We start from the raw sequence: 20,048 nt of genomic DNA on the forward strand, positions 1-20,048 counted from the left end.
TTTCAGTAAAGCCTTTATGTTTTTATTGCACATCATATAAAATCAACCACACTGTACTTGAAACAGATGAGACATTCACAAGGACGTAGAGACCAAACTTTTCTTTTTTCAGCCCTCACCTGTGTTCCGCAGCTACCACACGCACTGGCAAAACCAGGTAACAAAGAACTGTTTATTTGGGGGCTTACACGCTGTGCTGGCCTTCGGGACTGTTCGGTTTGGAGGCTGCTGGTGACAATGACAGGTGACTGGGCAGGACAGCTGGGCCAGCAGAGCACCTGGAGCCTGTGGACAGTCGGTCTGCTGGTGGAGGCCCAAGTACTGAGAAGGAAGATAGAGCTGGGGCAGGCTAGACCTGCCGCCTGTCTCAGGACACGGACACCTGTGACTGGTGGACAGAGGGGACGACACGCCCGACTCAGGCCTCACCCTGGCAGCTGGCAGTGGCCCATCACCCCTCCTGACACACGTGGAGACAAACAGTGGGCACCAATGGAGGGGGGTGGCTGGGGCCTAAATCCAGCAGACCACTCTGAGGACACTCCAGGATATTGAAAGCAGGCTGTTCCAGGACAGTCACTCATAGGGGGAGAGTGTGGTCAGAAGACCCGGAAGCACCGCGGGGGCCTGGCCTGTGGATGGACAGGGGCCACAGGCTCTCACAGGCTGGTGACGGCTGGGACTGGGGAGTGAGGGGTGGGCCTGCGGGCTCTGCCCCTCTTCTTGCCCGCTGGCTGCCGCCTCTTCCTCCCAAGCTTCTCTTTGCGGGTGGCGGCCGTGGTGAAGGTGATGCACTGGGTGTCCAGGAAGTCCAGCAGCTTCCCCGAGGCCACGTGGATGCCCTGCTGCTTCAGCTCAGCCTGCAGCTCCGCCAGCTCGACGGGCTGGTACAGCAGGACCTTGCGGTAGAGGGCCGGCTGGGAGCGGATATAGCGCCGCACGGCCTCCTCTGTGGCCACTGCCTGGACGGCCGCGTGTGAGGTGCTGACCACCTCCTCGCCTGCCTCCTCTTCTCCCACAGACTCCAAGGCCGCTCCAAACTCACAGGATGAGCTGAAAAGCACCAGACGGTAACACCTTGCAACACCCCTTCTTTCCACCTCCACCCCAAGACCAGGAGCCTCTCTGAGGGCAGGAGTGTGTGTCTGTGTCCCCTGCGAGCCCAGCACGTGGCAGGGACAACCCTGGGGCGGCAGGAAGCCCCAGGCTGCTATGTCCTTGGCACTGTAGCTGCTGGCCTGAGCGGGACCACGCCCTCAGCCAGGATCTCATGCCGAGGGCAGCTGCACTAGGCTGGCCCCACCTGTGGGCGAGTGTGTGGGAGCCCCAGAGGTCTGCCTGGGAGGCCCAGGGGGCTGACCTTTAACCCCACCGCAGTCTCCTGTCGTCCAAAGCCGGAAGGCCACTGGGATTTCTGAGTGTTGGCTGTCAAGCCTCACTTACGCCAACTCTCAAGGCTCGGGGTCAGAGGGCCTATGAACGCCGGCCGTGTTCTCATGCGGTTACCTCTGCGAGCTGCAGCAGCTGTCCCCGCTGTCCACAGACGTGGCCGTGGACTCCTGTGAGGCCGGGAGCTGGGCGTCCCCACCAGGGTCCAAAGGCTCCTCCTTGGCTGGTGACACGCTCAGGGCAGAGATGCTGCCACCAGGCTGCTGCTTGTGATGTTGGGGGCCCTTGGTCTTGGCAAGTCCCTTGGACCTCTGGGGAACGCGGCCAGGAGGGGCCTCCAGCTGGGTGTGGCCAGCTGCCCTTGAAGCCTTAGCGGTCTGGGTGGTGTAGGTCTGGCTGCAGGGAGCCTCCAAGGGCAGCTGTGAGGACTGGCCCTCGTTCTCGGAGTCTGACTCCAGCGTCTGATGAGTGTACTGGAATATCTCCTTCAGTTTCAGGACCATCTGGCGTTTGGGCAGAGGGCGGACCCCAAACCTTAATGGGGAAACAGGTGCACTTCAGCAAAGAGCAAACAGTTATCAACAAATTAAACTGGTGGCTTTGTGTACTTGAATCTTTAATGCCTGACTCATGAGCATTCAGAGCTCAGTATCCATCCTGAATACCCATAGAGCAGACTCAGGAATATTCCAGAAGGACCACACTCTGAGTTGTAAGTGGCAGGGTAGCAAGGACCTCCCTGGGACCCAGGATGAACAGCGGAATTCACTGGAATGTGATAATTGTGATGTTCTTTTAAAAAACCGGGTCTCTATCCTCAGACCATTAAGGCAAGAGTCCCATTCCCACCCACGTGGCAAGTGGAGGCCTGTCCCCAGCGAGTGACCTGGAGGAGCATGTTTCTCAGCCCTGAGTCACATGAGGAACAGTAGGTGAAGAGCCAGGAGTCACGCACAGCCCCCACCAATCAGAGGCTCCTGCCACCAGAGCCCAAAGCGGACCCCCACAGCAGACCCTCCTGTTTCCCACTTCGCTGAGCCTGGACACACATGGGAGGGAGGGTCTGCTCGGAATGAGCTTTCCAGAAGGACACTGACCTGTCCAGCTCTTTCTTCAGCACTGGAGTCTCCATGATGGAGTACCTTGGCATTGGGGTTATGGGCACTTTCGGGGGCAAGTTCTTCTTCCGATCAGCACCTTCTGGACAGAACAAAAGAAACACGTTTCAGCAGGAGGGCCTCTTCTGACTCTGGGAGTGTCACCCAGATACTTTGCTCGTGCTGCCCTCGCTCTGGGAGAGCGGGGATGTCCACCCTTCCCCGCTTGACTCTGGCATCCTGCCTTCCCGTCAGGAAGCATCACACAGCACCCGGGGAAGGCCAGGGCTCCGTGGTGCTGATGCTGCTAGGGGCTCAAAGGCAGGTAAGTGGGGGCCAGGGGTCAGGCTGAAGGGGCAGTGGGTTGACTGCTTATGGGGACAGGATTTATTTTCAGGTGATGATGCAAACATCCTGGAAATCAGACAGTTGTAGAATATTGTATTAAAAGTACTGAATTGTACATTTGAGAGGGTGAATTTTATGGTATGTGAATAACATCTTAGTAATGCTCTTTTTTTTTTTTTAATCAATATTTAAAAGACAACTTAGGGACAATTTAGGTACATCTGGACTTTGGTTCTTATCATTTTATGAGCATGGAGCCCTTTGAGACACCAATGAAAACAACAGGCTCTGTCTCCTGAAAAATGCACAAGGTTCATTATACAATTTCAGAGAGTCTATCACCCCCGTGAATCTCCCCTCAGATTCTAAGATACCCAGGTCTCAAGTCTCCCGAAGTGGTTCTCACATGCCACCTGGGCACCTGTTAGAAATGCAAATTCTTGGTCACACCCCAGATCTCCTGAAGCAGCAGCCCTGGGGTGGAACCTGGCCTGGTTTTCTTTTGAGATGACGGTCACGTAACTTTTCACGTGAACCATTCGGTAGCACTCAGACCATTCACAGCATTGTGCAGCCCCCACCTCTTTCTTGTTGTAAAACATCTCACTCCCCAGAGGAAGCTCCATGCCGGTCTGTCCCTGTTCTCCGCCCCCACCGCCCCTGGCGATCACTCATCTACTTTCGCTCTCTGTGGACCTGTCCATCGGGACAGCTCACAAGTGGAATCATACGGCGTGGCCTTTTGAGTCTGGCTTCTCTCCCCGAGCACCATGTTTTGAAGGTTCGTCCATGTTGTAGCCTGTGTCAGAGCTCTGTATGGCTGAGAAGACTCCACTGTCGGGATGGACCCCCTTTATTCACTTATCAGCTGATGGACATTTGCGTTGATCCTACTTTTTGGCTGTTGTGAATAGTGCTGCTGTGAACATGAGTGTGCAGGATGTGTTTGAGTCCCGATCTCAAGTCTTTGAATGCTGGAGTGCAATGACCTGGTGCTAATGGCAATTGTTTGACTATTTGAGGAGCCACACGTGTCTGCTCTTAAGATGAACCTGAGGGGCTCATCAGTCTCCCTGAAGTGCTGGTGAGGTATTCTGGAGCGGGGCCGCAGACAGGGGTCCTTAATAGGTGCCCAGGTGAGCGCAGAATCCAGGCAGCTTTAGGACGCCCCCGTACTTACTAGCTTAAGAAGTGTATGTTTGACCGCAGGCCTTTCCTCCCTAACCGTGGAGAAGGTCAGGCAGGCAAGGGGAGGGCTGGCCGCCCCTCGCTGTCATTATGACTTCATGCCCCTCAGCATGAAACAGAGACAAACACCCTCCCACTACTCACCTGGCGTCTGTAACTTGTATGACCTCTGGGCTCCATCTGTGCGCGGCGTCTGGGGCAGAGGAGCTGCCTCTGAGGACCTCTGATCTTCTTCATTCCAGTCATCCCACAGAGCTGAGTTCAGAAAGCTCTGCTGGTGGCTCCCAGGGGAGCCAGCCCCAGAGGACTTCTCTTGAGACTTCCTCCGGCCAGTGTAGCTCCCTCGGATTGGGGTGGTGCCCAGCAGTGCCGGGGAGTGGCAGTCTCTGCTGTCTGGGGCACCCTCTGCCCTGCTGCTGGGGCTGCTGGTGCTCAAGGGGCCTGTCCGCTCAAGGTTCAGGTGATCAATGGGGATCGGTGAGAGGGGCTCCATGTGCCAGCACCAGTCCTCGGCTGGAAGCGGGGGGTCACCGTCCAGCAGGGGGCTGCTGCTTGCCTGTTGGGAGGCTGCCTCCTGTTCGTCCTCACTGTCCTCCACCTCCACCACTTCACTCATGGGAGCCTGAGCTGCCGGGCTCCGCACAGGAGGCAGGTACTTCGGGAGCTGCCTGGGGAGGTCGGCGAGGCCTCCTAAGATGGGCCGGGGAGCCAGAGGAGAAGCACGTGGGAGGAGTCTGCGGCGGGGGCTGGATGGGCTGCTGCAGGCCTGCCTTCTCCCGTCAGAGCCTCCAGGAGGGGCGGGTCCCAGGTGTGGGGACGACGTCTGGGGTATGATGACCGAAAACTTACTCGTGGCTTCGGGTTCGTCCCTGTTCTCTAACAGGGCCCTGGGCTTGGGCAGAGCCAGCGGGTCTGCTGGTGGCCTGGCCCCGAGGCCTGTGATCTGGGTCTGCGAGGAGCAGTCGCAGCTCCCGCCGGCCAGCGGGGTGGCGGGCACGAGCCACGAGGTGTCCGTGGTGCTGTCGTCGGTGCTGGCCCCTAGCCGCCCCTCCACCTCCCCTGGCAGCAGGGCCTGGCTTCCTGGTGGGCTTTGGGGAGGCTCCTGCTCCGCGTCAAGGTCAATGATGGAAAACAGTTCAGAGGACTTGGCGCTGACTTCCAGAACTTTCTTGTCTTCTAAGGGACTGTTCAGAAATGACTTTGCTTTGGTTTGCTCCAGCTCCAGCTCTTCATCTGAATCCAGTAACAGGATCACCTCGTCTTCTCTGTTCATGCTGCGGGGAGAGGTCTCAGGCCTGGAGCTCCGGCGGCCAGGTCCTGACCGGGTTAGATCCATGGGTGGAGATTTTTCTGGGAAGATCAGGACCCCTTTACCTCTGCATTCCAGTGCGGAACTACACTCCTTGTCTTTCTGGCCTGGGTCCTCACGTGACGAGGGAAGGCGCCTGGCTTTCTTTGGCTTCAGTGATAAGTTCTGGGAGGCCATGCTGGAAGCTGTGGCCTGCAACTGGAGTATTGGTGGGGACAGGTCATTGGGGCAACGAGTGTGAGGACGTGGCTGGCGAGGACTCTGGCCTTGATGGTGCTGTGGTGGGAAGCATGAGCGTGAGGGGGGTGCCTGCTGGTGTGCAGAGGGATGGAACCCCTCTACCTCCCTTTCTTGGATGGTCCTGTTTCCTTCTTCCCAATCGCTCGTCACCCGGGAGAGTTCAGAGTATCCAGCTTGAGGTGATGAAAAAGGCTGTTGAACGTTATCATCATCAGCTGAGCACAGAGGGGTGCTTTCCTGCCTCTCTGGCTGGCCCTGGGCGGGGCTGGAGGAGCAGGGAGGAGCCAGTGCTCCCTCTGGGGCCTCTGCTCTCTCTCCCCCGTTCAAAGCCTGGTCGCTGGGGGGCAGGAGTGTGGACTGTCTCGTGTTTCCCCATTTGGCTGGGGTCTCATCTCTTCCTTGCCCGGATGATTCCACCTGCTCTGCATTTTCTGGCTGTTCTTTATCCTGTTCACTTGTGAGGATTTCCCCCGAAACTGGACCATCCTCCCCGAGCAGGTCAGCTTCTTCCTCTGGCTCTGGAGCTTTCTCCCCCTGGAGCAGCTTTCGCTGAGTAGCTGCGAATTCATAAATTTCTTCCATCTCCTCCTCGTTGACCTTTTCTCTGTCTTCTTCGCGGCCCTCCGGCTTCAGCAGGGCCTCTGCTCCCTCCTCCTCACCCAGCCACACAAGGTGCAGGAGCTCTCGGAAAGTCTCCACTCTGCCGTCAGCGTCGTCTTCCTGCTCCTTTGCCTGTCCACCTTCTGCATCCATCACAAAGGGCACTTGTTCGCACAGGTGAACAAGCTCACTCACCCCAAACCTGCAAGAGGAAAGCCACGCGTCACCACCCCCTGCGCAGAGGCAGCGCCCTGGCTCAGGAGGCTCAGGGCAGGAGTCCCCACAGCCGTGACTCCCTGGCCCTTCCCCAATCCCCTGCAGAGACAGTGCCCATGTCCACGCCCAGCAATGCCCCAGGCCACTCAGCTCTAGAAACAGCGTCTGGGGAGGGTCCACTAGCCTCACTGTGCAGCCTGAGCGTGAGCTGAGGTGGGACCGCGGGGCTGGGTGGTTCTGTGACCAGACCCAAAGCACCGGGACTGACACACACGGGGTTGCCCAGGCCGGTTTGGGTCAGCCCGGACACGTGCGCCGGCCTGCCTGGAGCTCTGCCATCTCATCGGCACCTTGGAGACCCCGGAGGCCAAGCCCGCCCCTCCCCAGATTCCACCCCAGAGGTGGGAGCAGGACACGGGGGTGGAGAGACCAGGCAGCTGCAGCGTCAGGGGCGTCAGAGCAAGCATCCTGCCGACGTCCGCCTTCTCAGACTTGGAGGGGCGGCCGTTGGGCAGCTCTGGTGGCGGAACTGCTGAGGGGTGGTGTTGCTGGGGCTGAGGCCTGAGACCACCCCTTCGTCACTCCCAGCGAGTGAAAGCCACTGGGCTCCCCTCCAAGCGTTCCCTGTGGCCAGAATCTTGGTCAGTACACCCTGTTCAAGGTCACCACTGGCCATAAACTTGGGATTAAAAGGTACAGGAAGGACTCAGCCCTGACCTCTCATGGGCCATCAACCAGATAATCCCTGTCGGTTACTGTCAAAAACCGAGAAGTAAGTGGAAAGAACAGCCCAGACCTCTGGGCCAGAGAGCGCAGGTCAGGGGCCAGCTGGGGAGTCAGGATGGTGTCGGCAGCATAGAGGTAATGCAGGAATGCCTGGGCGGCCTCGGTGCTGACGTCACGCAGCAGCACGCGCTGGCGCCTCAAGTCACCATCCTCTTCGGCCAGGAAGGCTTCACTGTTTACCTGAGGGACAGATGCACATGGAAGAGTTATTGACGGGACAGCCGTGACCTGGGGCAAGACAGGACTCAGGAGGTTCTGGTGCCTTGGATCCCGTCCTAGGACGGGCATTAGCCAGAGTCGCTCCATTTAGCTGACCAGGAATTCTTCAGGTTAGGGCACAAAACCTGTCTGTTTCCAAAGTCAAGTCAGCGATAGAGGCTTAAGGAGCCAGTCAGTCCTCTGTTGACAAGCCTATCAAAGGCACTAGAACTTTCTGACGAGACTGACAGCAGTTTCCGGGATTCTTGTGATGCCACGTTCAAGTCCATGACACGTTCAAGTCAAGATATGACAACACAGAAATGTCATAGCAGCTCAGCCTTAATGAGGTCAGTTAGGGACTTCCCTGGTGATCCAGTGGTTAGGACTTCACACTCTCACTGCCAAGGGTGAGGGTTCAATCCCTGGTTGGGGAATTTAAGATTCTTCAAGCCACACAGCATGGCAGAAAAAAACAGAAGGTGATGATAAGACTTTGCTACTGCTAAGTCACTTCAGTTGTGTCCGACTCTGTGTGACCCCACAGACGGCAGCCCACCAGGCTCCCCCATCCCTGGGATTCTCCAGGCAAGAACACTGGAGTGGGTTGCCATTTCCTTCTCCATAAGACTTTACTGATATGTAAATAGAGGAAAAGGAAACAGTTCTAGGGAAAACAGGATTTTTATTCAACGGAACAAGAAATCTGATGTTTCCCAGCCCTGAGCTCATCTCCTCATAGCACTTCTTGACCTCAAACCTGTCTTCTCCAGGGAAGTACAACCTTTATGGCATCAGGGGAAGAACAGGTCAGGGGCAGTGGGCGGAGAGTGGGGGTGTGGGGAGGAAAGGGGCAGGAAGAGAGGGAGAGGCTGGGCACAGAGGGGAGGGTGAGGGGGAGGAGGGGTGAGTGGGAGGGGAGGGAGGAGGGACAAGAGCAAAGGGGGAATAGGCCGCCTGGACACGCACTCACATGCTGCATGAGAAGTGGGCATCGGGCATAGAGCACAAACTTGTGGGCATAGAGCACCTCCCCACTGTCTGTCTGAAACTGGACGTCACTCAGGTGAGGGTTGTTGACCATGGCACTAAAGTCGGCCACCAGCAGACCAAGGGCGAGCTGCAACGAGAGGGGGAGAGCGGCCACTCCCACCTGTGGGCCCCCGAACCATGCAGGTGCCCAACGCAAGGGGAGGAGGCAGCCAGTGAGGGCCTCCTGCCTCACCAGGTCCAACGTCGGGCTCCACCCTGAGGTTACCTTCAGGCCCTCGGAGACAGGGAACAGCAAGACCCAGTCCTTTCTCAAGTTCTCTGTCACACCCAATTCCCTGGCCTAGACAGGAGGCCCGGCCCGTGAAGACGGAGGCCCGGCGCGTGGAGAGGCGTGGGTGACAGCCTCGCCAGGACGCGGTGGCAGGGTCAGCAGCTGCTAGGTCTCCGTGAGGAAGCCATCAGCCCAGCCGGATGTGACAGGTGGGACCTGAGCCCAAGCAGTTGTGAGGCTGGCTAGGAGTCCATGTCCCTTCTCTGACAGGTGCCACATCCCCAGGGAGAACTTGGTGACAAGCGCTCGGCTGATACCAATGTGCTCACGGGATGACACCTTCTCTAAGGAAAAACCAGTTTCTAACCCAGAAAGTCACCAGTACAGAACACGAACTGTTAGCTGGAGGCCTCCAGGATTCTCACGAGTTAGTTGGTCAGTCCCGTTGGCTGGATGAAGCACCCTCACAGAGCAAGGGTGCTCCCTGGGCCTGGCCCTGGGAGCCTACTGAGGTGCCCCTGGGGTTCAACAACGGAAGGGACAGAACCTGGCTCAGCTCAGAGGCCGTCAAGGGGTGCCCGTGGACTCTGCAGGGGCCTGGAGGCTGGCTGTGAGCCAGCTGCACTGAACATACAACAAGCATTGCAGCCACGACCACGGAGCCGCGAGCAGGACCAGACGTGCTCACCGAAGCCTGGCCGCCCTCCTCCGGGTACTTCTCCTTGGCTGGCAGGACAAACCCAGTCAGTGGAAGGCCACCAAGCGACAAGTCCATCCCTAAAAGGATTTGCAGGTTAAAATCATCAACCACCTGGGAAAGAGCATCACCTGGCCGACCCGAGGATGTCGTCATGGAAGGCGAACTGTCCAGAGGCCACCTGCACCGCCACCCCTGCCCAACAGAGTTGTACTCTGGAGAGAAAGCCGAAATCAACCCTCACGACCACTCGCTCTGGCAGAAGGCTCTGTCCTCAGTCAAAGCTGAAGGAAAACTGACGGACTCGCCTGAGTCACATTCACCTTTGAGGAGAAAGGAAAGCACCCAGAGAGACCACCTCCTCCCGTCAGACAGGGTGAACTGGGACTGTGGACCCAAGCGGCCATCGCGGCCCTGGTACCGGGGTGGGGAGGCCCTGAGGGTCGGGGTCTCACCTGCAGCCCCCCCTGAGCTGGCCAGGTCCCTGCTGCATGGGCTGGCAGGCAACCCCTCTCCCGCCAGCTCCAGCAGATCCTGCAGGGCTTGGCGCTCCCTCTGGCTGGCGGAGGGTGCTGGGCTCCGGAGGCTGTGGCTCACGGGGTGGGTGCCAGGGGCAGAAGCGGGTGCTCCCACACTCAGTTCTGGCAGCTTGGGTGGCTGTGGCAGCCGCATGGGCTCCTGTGTGAGACCCTGAAAGAAGTAGTGAACCAGAGTGAGCATGTGGCCTCCACAGCCGCCACCACCTTGAGGGTCCCTGGGAAGCGAGCCCCAGCCAGAGCCACTTGGGAAGCTTGTCGCTGTTACCCGTCAGTAGGCACCTCTGTCTTGGCAGCGTCCCTGCCCTCCTAGTGGCATCTAAATTGCTTCAAGCAGGTGAGTGCCGATTCCTGTACACAGGCCTGTCTTGTTCCTGGGTCCCATCACAGGCAGATTATACCAGTCCAGGGCAGGACCTGGGACCCTGCATTCTGAACTCTCCAGAATCTTAACGCTTAGAAACCTGTGGGCCTCCCTGTTCCTGCTGTGCGAACCATCTGGTTGTTGCAAAGACAACACACTAGAGTCCACACCGTGGCACCCGGCTTCCTCCCCTCTGCGTTTGGTGCCGCAGCCGGAGCCGCCACCCTCTCCCCTTGAGCCCACCTGCCCCACCGGAAGGGAGCACACCTTGGCAGGCCATTGGGGCACCAGAGGAGGCACCAGGCTGGCCGTGTAGAAGGATTCCAGGGCCCTAGCCCCGGTGAGGGCACTGGCCTCCCACAGCAGGTTCTGTGGCCCCCTGGGGGGTCGCAGGGCCTGGCTGCCCCTGGCCAGCTCTTCCTCTAGAATCCTGCTGGTGGGGAGTGGCGGCGTGCTGGACGGCTCCACCTCCTCCGACAGGAGCTGGGCCAGGCGGTCCTGTATCTGCCGGCCTGTGGTCTCCGCATCCTGGACTAACAGTTGTGGGGGGGACGTGGGGGCTTTCTTCTTGTGGGTCTTCTTCTCTGGAGAAAAAACAGAAGCAGCACGGAGTCGTCCTCCCACCGGGGACCCCAGGGGAAGCTTTGGCAGCTGCCGCGCGGCCAGGCTTTTCAGCACCCCGCTCAGCCGCCGCACCTGCTCCTAGCCTCGTCCTCTCTGCAAAAGCGTTCCCCAGCCTGAGCGCGGCCGGCACCGCCTGCTGCTCCGTCTCTGAGCGGGACAGAGCCATGGCTACCAACAGGTCCTCGGAGGGCGCCTCTGGCTCAGGGACCTTCCGCCTCTTCCGTGGCTCCTTCTTGGTGGTGGCTCCCTTCCGCTTCAGACAGCCAGCTCCATCGCTGAGGCTAAAATGGCAACCAGACCGAAAGGTGAATGAGCTAGAGGGGTGAGCAGTTCCTGCTCTGAGGGTCTCCGTTCGACCTGGGAGGGCTGGACCCCTTCTCCTCGGTGGGGGGAATGAGAGGAGATGGGTAAACGTGGATTCAACATACAGAAGGATCAGCAGTTTCTGTGCTCAAACTGTTAGGGACAGGGGGATCTCAGGAAGGACTCGTGGAAACCAGTCCATGCCAGCTGGTCTGTTCCCGAGCCTCTGAGGATGGAGCGCTGTCCCCTCCCGGTCCCTGTGGAGACTGTGCCCAGTTTTCTTCTGAAGCGTTTCATCTCCAGAATCAGCGCTCTGTTGTCCTCCACCACTACAAAAGTCCTTTTTCTTTTTTAAAAAAAAAATCAACATACTCTGATCTCTCTTCCTCTTCCTTTGACTTACCTGGGTGCTGGAGTGCCTGAGGTGCCCGCGGGCTGAGCCCCCTGCAGGCGCACAGCCTGGAGCAGGAGCCGCGGGCCGACCTCCATCTTCACCGCACACTGTTTCAGGTGACTGATTCTGCTCTTCAGGGTGAGAAACGGCTTGCCGCAGAGGGGGCACTCAGGGATCTGAGGCGTGGGGAATCTCAGTGCCTTTTCAGCCTCATCCAAGCACCTGGAGGAAGACAGCAAAGGTGGGACCACCCTTCCCTGGCCATGTGGTTACAGAGAGGGCTCAGGTCAGTGTGGTCGTGCTGTGGGCCAAGGCTTGCTCCCCCCACAAGCTGGTCCCTCCCCACAGCCTGCAGTCGGCCTCCAGACACTGCATTTAGGTTTCTGTGAGCAGAGATGCCTGAGGAAAGCTAGGATATATTAAACACAGAGTCACCAGAGTCAACATATGACCCAGCAACCGGAAACAGATACTCAAGCAAATACATGAAAAGCGTGTTCACAGTAGCTCTATTCACAAAACCCAAAAGGTGGAGACAGGTGTCCATCAGTGGATGAATGGATGAACAAGAGGCAGTCCATCCATACAGCAGAATATCATCAAACCATAAAAAGGAGGAAAGCACTGAGACAGCACACCACGGACGGCACAAACTCTGCTGAGTGAAAGAAGCCAGACACGAAAGGCCACAGATTGTGAGTCCACTTATGTCTGGAACAGGCAAGTCCCTGGAGACCGAAGGCAGGTGAGTGGCTGCCAGGGGCTGAGGAAAAGAGGGAAGTGGGGGTGCCTGCTTCATGGGTCTGGGGCTGACCGTGGTGACGGCTGCACAACTCTGAATGCACTAAGTAAACATGACTGCACTGCTCATTTTAAATGGCTGAATTGCACGGCACACAAATTCTCTCTCAAGCTGTTGTTTAAAAAAAAACCAAGGCTGGACCAACCCTGATACTGAAGTACTAATCTCAAGACTCCCCCCTGGAGCCCAGGAGATTCCACAGGAGCCTTGGAGCTGGTCACATCTACGGGCGAGGTGAGCACAGTCAGGTGACGGCCGAGCTGCTCCTACCGGTTCACATGCTGCTGCCTCCGTGTCACGTTCATGGCTGAGAGGTTCTTCTGACAGATCTGGCAAAAGAACAACCCCGTCTCCTCCAGGCTGTCGTTGGGTGCGGACGCCTGTTCCTGCCCAAGCTCCTGCTGGAGGGCCAAGGCCACTGCAGTGTCGCTTTCTGTGGCGGGGAGCCCGGGTCCACACCCTGTGGAGACACAAGGACCCATGAGGACCAGCTCGTCCTTGGACCTCACGGGGCAAGGACGCTGGGTGGGGCGTGAGGAGCCCAGACCCAGCCCAGGGAGACCGGACACCAAGCAGGGTACTCCCCAAACTTGTAACAGGCGCAAGGACCCCCAGGAAGCTCGTTAAAGTGCAGGTCAGGAGGCTGGCACTCTGGGGGGGGCTACGTGGAGCCTGAGACTCTGCATTTCGGCCAACTTCCAGGCAAGGCCACTGTGGCTGGTCCAGGACCACTCTCTGAGCACCAGAGCCCTGAAGAATTTGCCTTTTGTTTCCCATTTCTGCTAAAGTGGCAACCCTGGGCATCCCAGGATTGTAAGGCTCCTACTGCAAGGAATCCTAGGTTTCCTCTTTAAAGCTCAACCTCTCCTACTGCTCTGACTTTTTCTTGCCCCTCCAGGTCAGAGCCAAATGCTGCTCTTGGTTTTTCTTGGCATCAGACCAGAGGATGGACTGATTCTAATCTTGGGATGGTGCCCAAGGCAGCTGTGCCCACTGTTGTGGCCCTGTCATACCTGATGTTGCTGGAGCAGACCCTTGGCACTCATGCGGGATGTGCCCTGAGAACAAGGCCAGAAAAGCACCACACTTCATTTTGGTCCAGTACTTGTTTTAAACAAAGAAATGGTTTCTCTCTCCTGATTACTGGGTATGATGTGAAGAAGACTGATGGAAACAACTCAGTCACATGCAGGGCAGGGGCTGGGCTCATGCACTGGCTGAGTGACCCCTCTGTACCCCTTGGTGCCCCGTGGACCAAGGACTGATGCCACATCACTGTGTCACCTGCATGGGCCTTTGGGGTAGCCTGACAGTGCTCAGTAGTCCTGAGGTGAAACCTGCAAGTAAATACCGGGAAACTATGGATTTACTGGCTGCAGGTCTGTCAATGGTTTCTTCCTATTTCTTTTCCTTCTGTGTATTTTCACCAGGGGTGAGGATTCCTGCTGTTTAGGGGATAAAGCGCCACTGACAGTACGAGCCTCCTGGGATGGTACAATGTGCAGCAGATGGCACTTCCCTGCAGGAAAGGGTTAAATGACATCAGGCAGAAACAAGCAGATCCACAAAGTGGGGAGTTTTAAAAGACAACTGTCCTGGATTTTTCAAGAAGTCAGTATCACAAAAAACAAGGACAAGATAAGAGACTGTTATAGAGTCTAGACCAGAGACACTACTGAGCCACGGCTATAAGCAGCGTGTGACGAACCCTCGTTCAGGAAGAGTTCGCTACAGAAGCAGTCCTTGGGGCAGCCGGGGAAATGTGAATGTGAGCAGGCAGTGTTCTGGACCCACGTGTGTTTATGGAATTGCGGTTATGTAGGAGAGTCTAGGGGTGAAGCATCATGATGTCTGTGACTTGCTTTCTGATGGTACGGAAGAAGTGTCCATTTATAGAGACAAGAAAAGGTGTGGCAGAATGTCCACTGTTTGTTAAATCTAGGTTGAGGGCATAGGGATTTCATTGTAATATATTTTTCTGATTCTTTTGAATGGGAAAATTTTTATAAGTCAAAATGAAAAAAGAGGAAGTGGTACCTTCTCAAAGAAGCTAAGTGAGAAATGACCCAGGGGACCCTCTGTTCTCTGGCCAGAGTGGCAAAGGCAGAGCGTGGGGCGGAAGGCCCACCCCTGGCTGAGAAGGCAGGCTCCTTCCTGACCCCTTTCCCCCAACATCATCCCTGTTGGGAAGACAGCGCTTCCTTCATACCGTTCACCGCCATCACGTCTTGAGGGCCCTTTGCGACATTTTCTTCAGGTGCAGCCTCGAGCGAGCAGCCTTCGGAAGCATGTTTTAAGCGCTCGGGGTCTGCTCTCTTGAACTGCTGCATTCGCTGGAGCACCAGCTCTGCCGCCCTGGGTTTGGAGGGACTTGGCGCCGTTGCAGTCAGACAGGAAGGAGGGGGCTGCGAGAGGCTGTCCGTGGTGGCCTCTGGCAAGGAGAACATTCACACGCATCAGTTCTAGCAGGAGAAACCGAAGGTTCTTCTAGTGTCAAAGACCTCAGATTTCAAATGGGTCCTTTACTGACTACATTAGGTGTAACTCTAAAGTACTGATTGTTTTTTGGTAGCCTCACTGTTTGTGGTGATAAAAACACCCCTGCCATATGTACCTGTGATGGGAGGGGGCACATTTCTGAGGTGATAAACATGTTCTAAAAATTAAGTGGTGGGAATGGCTGCACAACTCTGTGAATAAAGTCGCTGAACCATCCACTTGAAAGGGGTCAATTTTATAGAATGTGAACTGTATCCCTATAAAGCTGTTATTAAAGAGTTATTAATGACAGACACATATCTTTCTAGGTCAGAAGTTCTCCTTTAACTTGGTGTCTGAAGATGACCTCTGGGGGGATCCATGCAGCCCCTGATGCTGCATGTCATCCTCGCAGGTGTGTTTTTGGGGGGAGCAGTGCAGTGTTCTGGGGGAAATCAAGCATAGCTTTCACTATACTCTCAAAGGAAGCGTGAAAGACCAAAACGTTTCGGCAACATTAATGAAGCCTTACAACAGTCTCTGTGAGCTAAGGTTCTACCACCACTGCATTGGGGAGGCCTTGCTGACCACATAGGTAAAAAACATTATTTAAGATCAGGAAGTGAAGGTGAGAAAAATTTAGAAACAGAACTCAGGAGTCCAAAGATCTTGCGCTGTGTTATATACGCAAGGCTGGTTTTCAGTTCTGCATGAAGAATGTATGTTGAGCATGTGGTTTAATACACCAGGGCAGCAGGGTGAGCAAGTTGCTTTAAACAAATAAACAGAGAAGAATAAAAGGTGTTTGGAAGAGATAGGAAGGACAAGAAGAGTCTCCTGGGACTCTAAACCCACATAGCATATGCCTTCTACCTTCTCAGCAGTCTAACCAAATTGGCTCACCCATTGTAACTTACCCACTTTGGAATGAACCCAAGAAAATGAGAGAAGTAGCATTATTTTTATGTTCATGAAAAAAAAAAACACCACAAACTCATGTTAACTGCATGATGTAAACGTTAATAGGAAAATGAAAGAGCAGATGGCCCCAAATATATCATGTAGAGAATTCATACAACGGTTATGATTATTTTCTTAATGACTATTTTTTAAAACAAGAGTCAGCAAACTATGGTCTTGGGCAGGCTGCCTATTTTTGTAAATGAAGTTTTGCTGGAACACAGCCCATTCAATTACACATCGTCTAAGAAATAGTTTGTGACAGAGACTGTATGGCCGGCAAAGCCAAAGAAACTTACTAGCTTTCAGAAAGTTTTCTGATCCTTGGTTTAAAATGGTACAAATCACCTCTGGTGTCCTCTCTGGCAGAGGTTCTGACCGTTACCTGTCTGGGTGCTCCATGCGCTATCCTGGAGTACAGCAGAAGTGTGTACACCTCCCTCGGTGTTTTCAGGGGCAGCTGGTTCAGTCTCTGGCCTCTTGGGTGCCCTGTGCTTTTGAGTCCGCGGGACCTGGCTGCCAGGGCAAGTTTTCCTCTCAGTGGGGCCTTGTGGGGTCTTGCTCTTAGAAGCAGTTAGTTTGGTCCTTTTTGGTTTGCTTCTTATCTGGGTGCTGTTGGAGGCCTTTTGTGTCTTCTTTTCCTTTGACACTTCCTTGGGGCCATTCTTTTTCACCCTTTGGAAAAAGCTGGCACAGAGTTCCTGAAAGTCATCATCTGACTCATCCATCATCTGACGGGTTTGAAGGTTTTCAGGCTGGTCTTCGGAGAAGTGAGGGTCGATGTGCGGGCCTGTGCACAGGTGAGAAAGTGAACCCGAGTGTGAGCCTCGCCAGGCCTCATTCACACTGGAAGCTTCATTATGGTTCCTCGCTGCTTCTCACTGTAGTACCTGGAGAGTTTGCACAGTTGAGCAGGATGTATTGTTCCCTCTCTCCATAATGATTTCAAATGTCTTTCTTGGACTTCCTGGTGGTCCAGTAGATAAGAATCCACCTGCCAATGCAGGGTACATGGGTTTGATTCCCAGTCTGGGAAGATCCCATGTGCCGCAGAGCAACTCGGCCCATGGGCCACAACTACTGAGCCCACATGCGGCAACTACTGAAGCCCGTGAGCCTAGAGCCTGGGTTCTGGAATAACAGAAGCCACCACAATGAGATGCCCATGCACCGCAATGAAGAGTAGCTCTGGCTCAGGGCAACTAGAGAAAGTCCAAGAATGGTGAGGACCCAGCACAACCAAGAAAGATAAATAAATAAATTTTAAAAAATGTCTTTCTTCAAAATGAACCTTTGTTCAGCACACTGAAAGCTTACCTTTATTAAAGTTCACATCTGAAAGGGTCTGTTGTCCAGTAGACACCTCCCAGAGAGAATACACGTGGCCCTGGTGCTCAGGTGATTCTCCAGGATCTCCATGGTGATAAAGCACATTTGGTCCATTTAAGTTTTCACCTGAGAAAAACCAAAAGCATTTAAGTGTAATTAGATAGATATTGTCATTTTATACCATTTCTCCCAGGAAGGTACAAGAGCATGTGGAGTATGGGAAAAGTCTTCAGGGTAACAATAGCCCTGTCAAATACTCAGCTATAGCCTGGTTAACACAAACTAATCATCCTACAGGCTACCACAAAGCAACAGGGGAGAGGGACCTGAAGACCTGTCAAAGCGTGTTCTTCCATGGGCAGAAAAATGTGTGCATCTTGGAAGAGTAACCAGAGTCTGGGGAATGAATCCCATGAAGAGCGGTCACCCACAGAATTAAGATGGTCCCTGAATCCAGAAAAACTATCTCTGGTCCAAGGCCTTCAGCTCTCAGAGGCTCTATCAGCAAGCAATATAATAACAGAGAGAAAGACGGAATGTGCACTTGAACGCTCAGGAAGAAACCAAACACAGGAATACAGCAGGCTCATCCTTCATTGACAGAACCACTGTTTCCAAATCAGAAAAAGGTCACTTTTCTCTATTCTCACCCCAGCAACTCTCCTAACTCACGTGACCAGAACGCTGTCCATGTGCAAAGGCTGGGCCTTACCGGCATGATTATTTATATTGGCACAGTTCAGTGGAGTTCTGAAAATCAAAACTGAATAACCCAATGGTAGAGTGTTCATTTCAGATACCATAAGGCAGTTTCCACGGTCCAGGTAATCCATTGATCATCTAGTTTTCCAGAGTGGGGCAGACACACACACCTAAAATCTACTTTGCATGGCTAGCTCATTTCATTTTCCATCTCCTTAGAGAAGCTTGTTTTCTCAGTCTTTATCTAATTGAACCCTCTCCACTCCCATTTATTTTCTATCATCACACACTGTTTTCACAGTGGCGTTTATCATGTTATAATCACATGTAATAGATTTATTGAATGCTTACTGTGCAGGCAGCCGTCCCAAGTGCTTTACAAGTCTAACTAGTTTAAGATTTACAACTCTACTAGGTAGGACCTATTGACACCCCTTCTTTACAGCAAGGAACCAAGCACAAGAATGAGAAACTGGCTCAAGTTCTCACAGCCTTTCAAGAGGCAGGCTGGGATCAAACCCAGGCAGTGCGGTTCCAGGGCATTAGCTCTTATATTTTTATTCAGTAGCTTGTTTTGTGTCCCCTACTAAGCTCAAAACTTCAGGAGGGCACGCACTCATTTTGTATTCTCTTTGGCTGACATGGTGCCTGACTTAAGTGCTCGACAGTAATCTGTTGAGTTTGGTACGACCGAGAGCACCAGAGAAAGTGGTGGGAGCAAAGGCTGCACAGAGAAGCAGAGATGCGTGTCTGAGCGCCTGGAACATCAAGCCAAGCAAACTGTTGGACGTGGTAGCTGGAGCAAACTCCAGCCTCCACACCGCCCTGAGTCGCGACATCTCTGCCGGTTATTAGTCTAAAGCAGTGTATCTGCCATAGGCGCTCTATCGGTATTTGCTAAGGAGTAACAGATCCGAACGAGACGGCAACTTTCCAGAGGGCCGGGGACTCTGCCTACTCAGCTTGGTACCTACCGCGGCCAGGCTCACTGCAGACGCGGAAAGAATGAATGGGCAGGTGCGGGGCGGACCCCCCGCCTCCCCCAATCCGGTGACACACGGGTTGCCATCTGGGGAGGGGCTGCGAAGGACTTTGGCGGCTACAAAGGCAGATGGCGAATTCCGATCGCCAGTCGGACGCCCGGGCCGTGACCCATGGGTATCCGGATCCCCCCACCCATCTTCCGTTCAGACAGCCCTGGCCCCCTCTACCTAAGCCCGGCTCCTGCCTCTAACCGCGGTTGGCAGCGGGCGAGGAAGGCTCTTTTCTCTCAGGAGACCGAGAAAGGCCTGAGGCGGCCGGACCTCCTCTCCCCGGTGCAGACTCCCGGCCTCAAAGCCCGACTCCTCCTACCTCTGGCGCGGCCGCAGCACCTTCTCAACGGCGACCCAAGCCCCTGCGCATGCGCGGCGGATAATTGCGGCTGCGCGGGCGCAGGGGGATCCTTGAGGCTCGCGTCCCATCCTCCTTTGCGGCCGGCGCGCGCGACTGAGAGCGTTCCTGAAGCGCGCGGGGCAGGACCAGGCGGAGCGCGGCGCCAGAGGACCGCGCGGCTGAGGTTATGTAGGCGGCTCCCGGCGAAGTCTACTAAGTGCTGAGGAAGAGTCGAGGTGAGTTTCGGGCTCCGCCGCAGTTTGAAGTTGAAGTTTGGGCGCACCACGGTTCACACAGGAAATGTATGCGGGTTCTTTGGCGGCCCCTGAGCGCATCTGCGTCAGGAGCCGACAGGTAAACGCGGGCGCCAGACCGGGAGCCGAGCGACCGAGCGCGGGCTTCCTCCCGGAGACGCTTGCGAGCATGTTGAGGCCTGAGGGGCAGGTTTCCTCGTGCGGGCTGGGAAGGTGAAGCGATGGCCACCCTCTCCAGGCTCCCAGGTGCACGTTGTTAGGATTTGAGGAGCTCATGAAGCCGGAGAGGTTCGCCGCGGACTGAAGTCTGAGAGACCTTATAAGTCGTATTAAGGGTTCGAACTTCAACCTGGGGTCCTTGGGAGCCGACATAGATACTGTTTTTAAAGGAGTTTCTAGTTGCAGTGTGAAAGTTGGTCTGGAGAGGCAAGCCTGAAGGCTCATCAGAAGGCTGCGGTGATGCAGGCAAGAAATGAGGGCGTCCTGGATTTAGGAGTTGAAGCTGGGGAAAAGGAGAAATATTGAGGCGTTTGAATTGCCGTGACCAAATTAGTTGTTAATACTTGTGGGTTTCTGGAAAAGAATTTCTAAGTTTC

The 20,048-nt window shown here is 55.1% G+C and overlaps 2 protein-coding genes across 12 annotated transcripts in view; one reads left to right on the forward strand and one right to left on the reverse strand.

Moving 5' to 3' along the window:
* Positions 1-19,228, reverse strand: SLX4 (SLX4 structure-specific endonuclease subunit). Of its 7 annotated transcripts, none has more exons than XM_069570648.1 (16): positions 19,178-19,228; positions 17,111-17,248; positions 16,179-16,787; positions 14,565-14,786; positions 12,626-12,815; positions 11,563-11,775; positions 10,929-11,137; positions 10,500-10,816; positions 9,788-10,022; positions 9,324-9,412; positions 8,345-8,491; positions 7,184-7,353; positions 4,167-6,373; positions 2,487-2,589; positions 1,507-1,923; positions 1-1,053 (listed from the first exon to the last, which is right to left on the reverse strand). In XM_069570648.1, exons 3-16 carry the CDS (start codon positions 16,522-16,524, stop codon positions 660-662), a joined length of 5,259 nt encoding a protein of 1,752 aa, XP_069426749.1. In that variant the 5' UTR covers positions 16,525-16,787; positions 17,111-17,248; positions 19,178-19,228; the 3' UTR covers positions 1-659. The 7 variants fall into 7 exon arrangements, 6 of the variants coding, with proteins under 6 accessions (XP_069426749.1, XP_069426748.1, XP_069426751.1 ...); XM_069570647.1 differs by having other exon boundaries at positions 16,179-16,683; positions 19,178-19,224; XM_069570650.1 differs by having other exon boundaries at positions 2,487-2,586; positions 16,179-16,683; positions 18,799-19,186.
* The window catches only part of DNASE1 (deoxyribonuclease 1), a 34,092-nt gene continuing 33,268 nt past the window's right edge, over positions 19,225-20,048 (forward strand). For 2 of the 5 annotated variants that reach the window (XM_069570661.1, XM_069570657.1), the window contains exon 1: positions 19,296-19,434. The gene's annotated coding sequence lies outside the window, so the exon portion shown is untranslated. Of the gene's footprint in view, positions 19,435-20,048 lie in introns of all 5 variants that reach the window. The other 3 variants (XM_069570656.1, XM_069570653.1, XM_069570660.1) reach the window with 3 other exon arrangements.

The sequence above is a fragment of the Ovis canadensis genome, chromosome 24, assembly GCF_042477335.2.
Source record: "Ovis canadensis isolate MfBH-ARS-UI-01 breed Bighorn chromosome 24, ARS-UI_OviCan_v2, whole genome shotgun sequence".
Taxonomy (NCBI): domain Eukaryota; kingdom Metazoa; phylum Chordata; class Mammalia; order Artiodactyla; family Bovidae; genus Ovis; species Ovis canadensis.

Coding starts and splice junctions, on each gene's coding strand:
- SLX4 (XM_069570648.1), bottom strand. CDS start 16,524: ATGATGGATGAGTCAGATGATGACTTTCAGGAACTCTGTGCCAGCTTT. Junction 14,787..16,178: donor CGCATGGAGCACCCAGACAG/GTAACGGTCAGA, acceptor TCTCCTTGCCAG/AGGCCACCACGGACAGCCTC. Junction 9,413..9,787: donor CAGCTCAGGGGGGGCTGCAG/GTGAGACCCCGA, acceptor AAATCCTTTTAG/GGATGGACTTGTCGCTTGGT.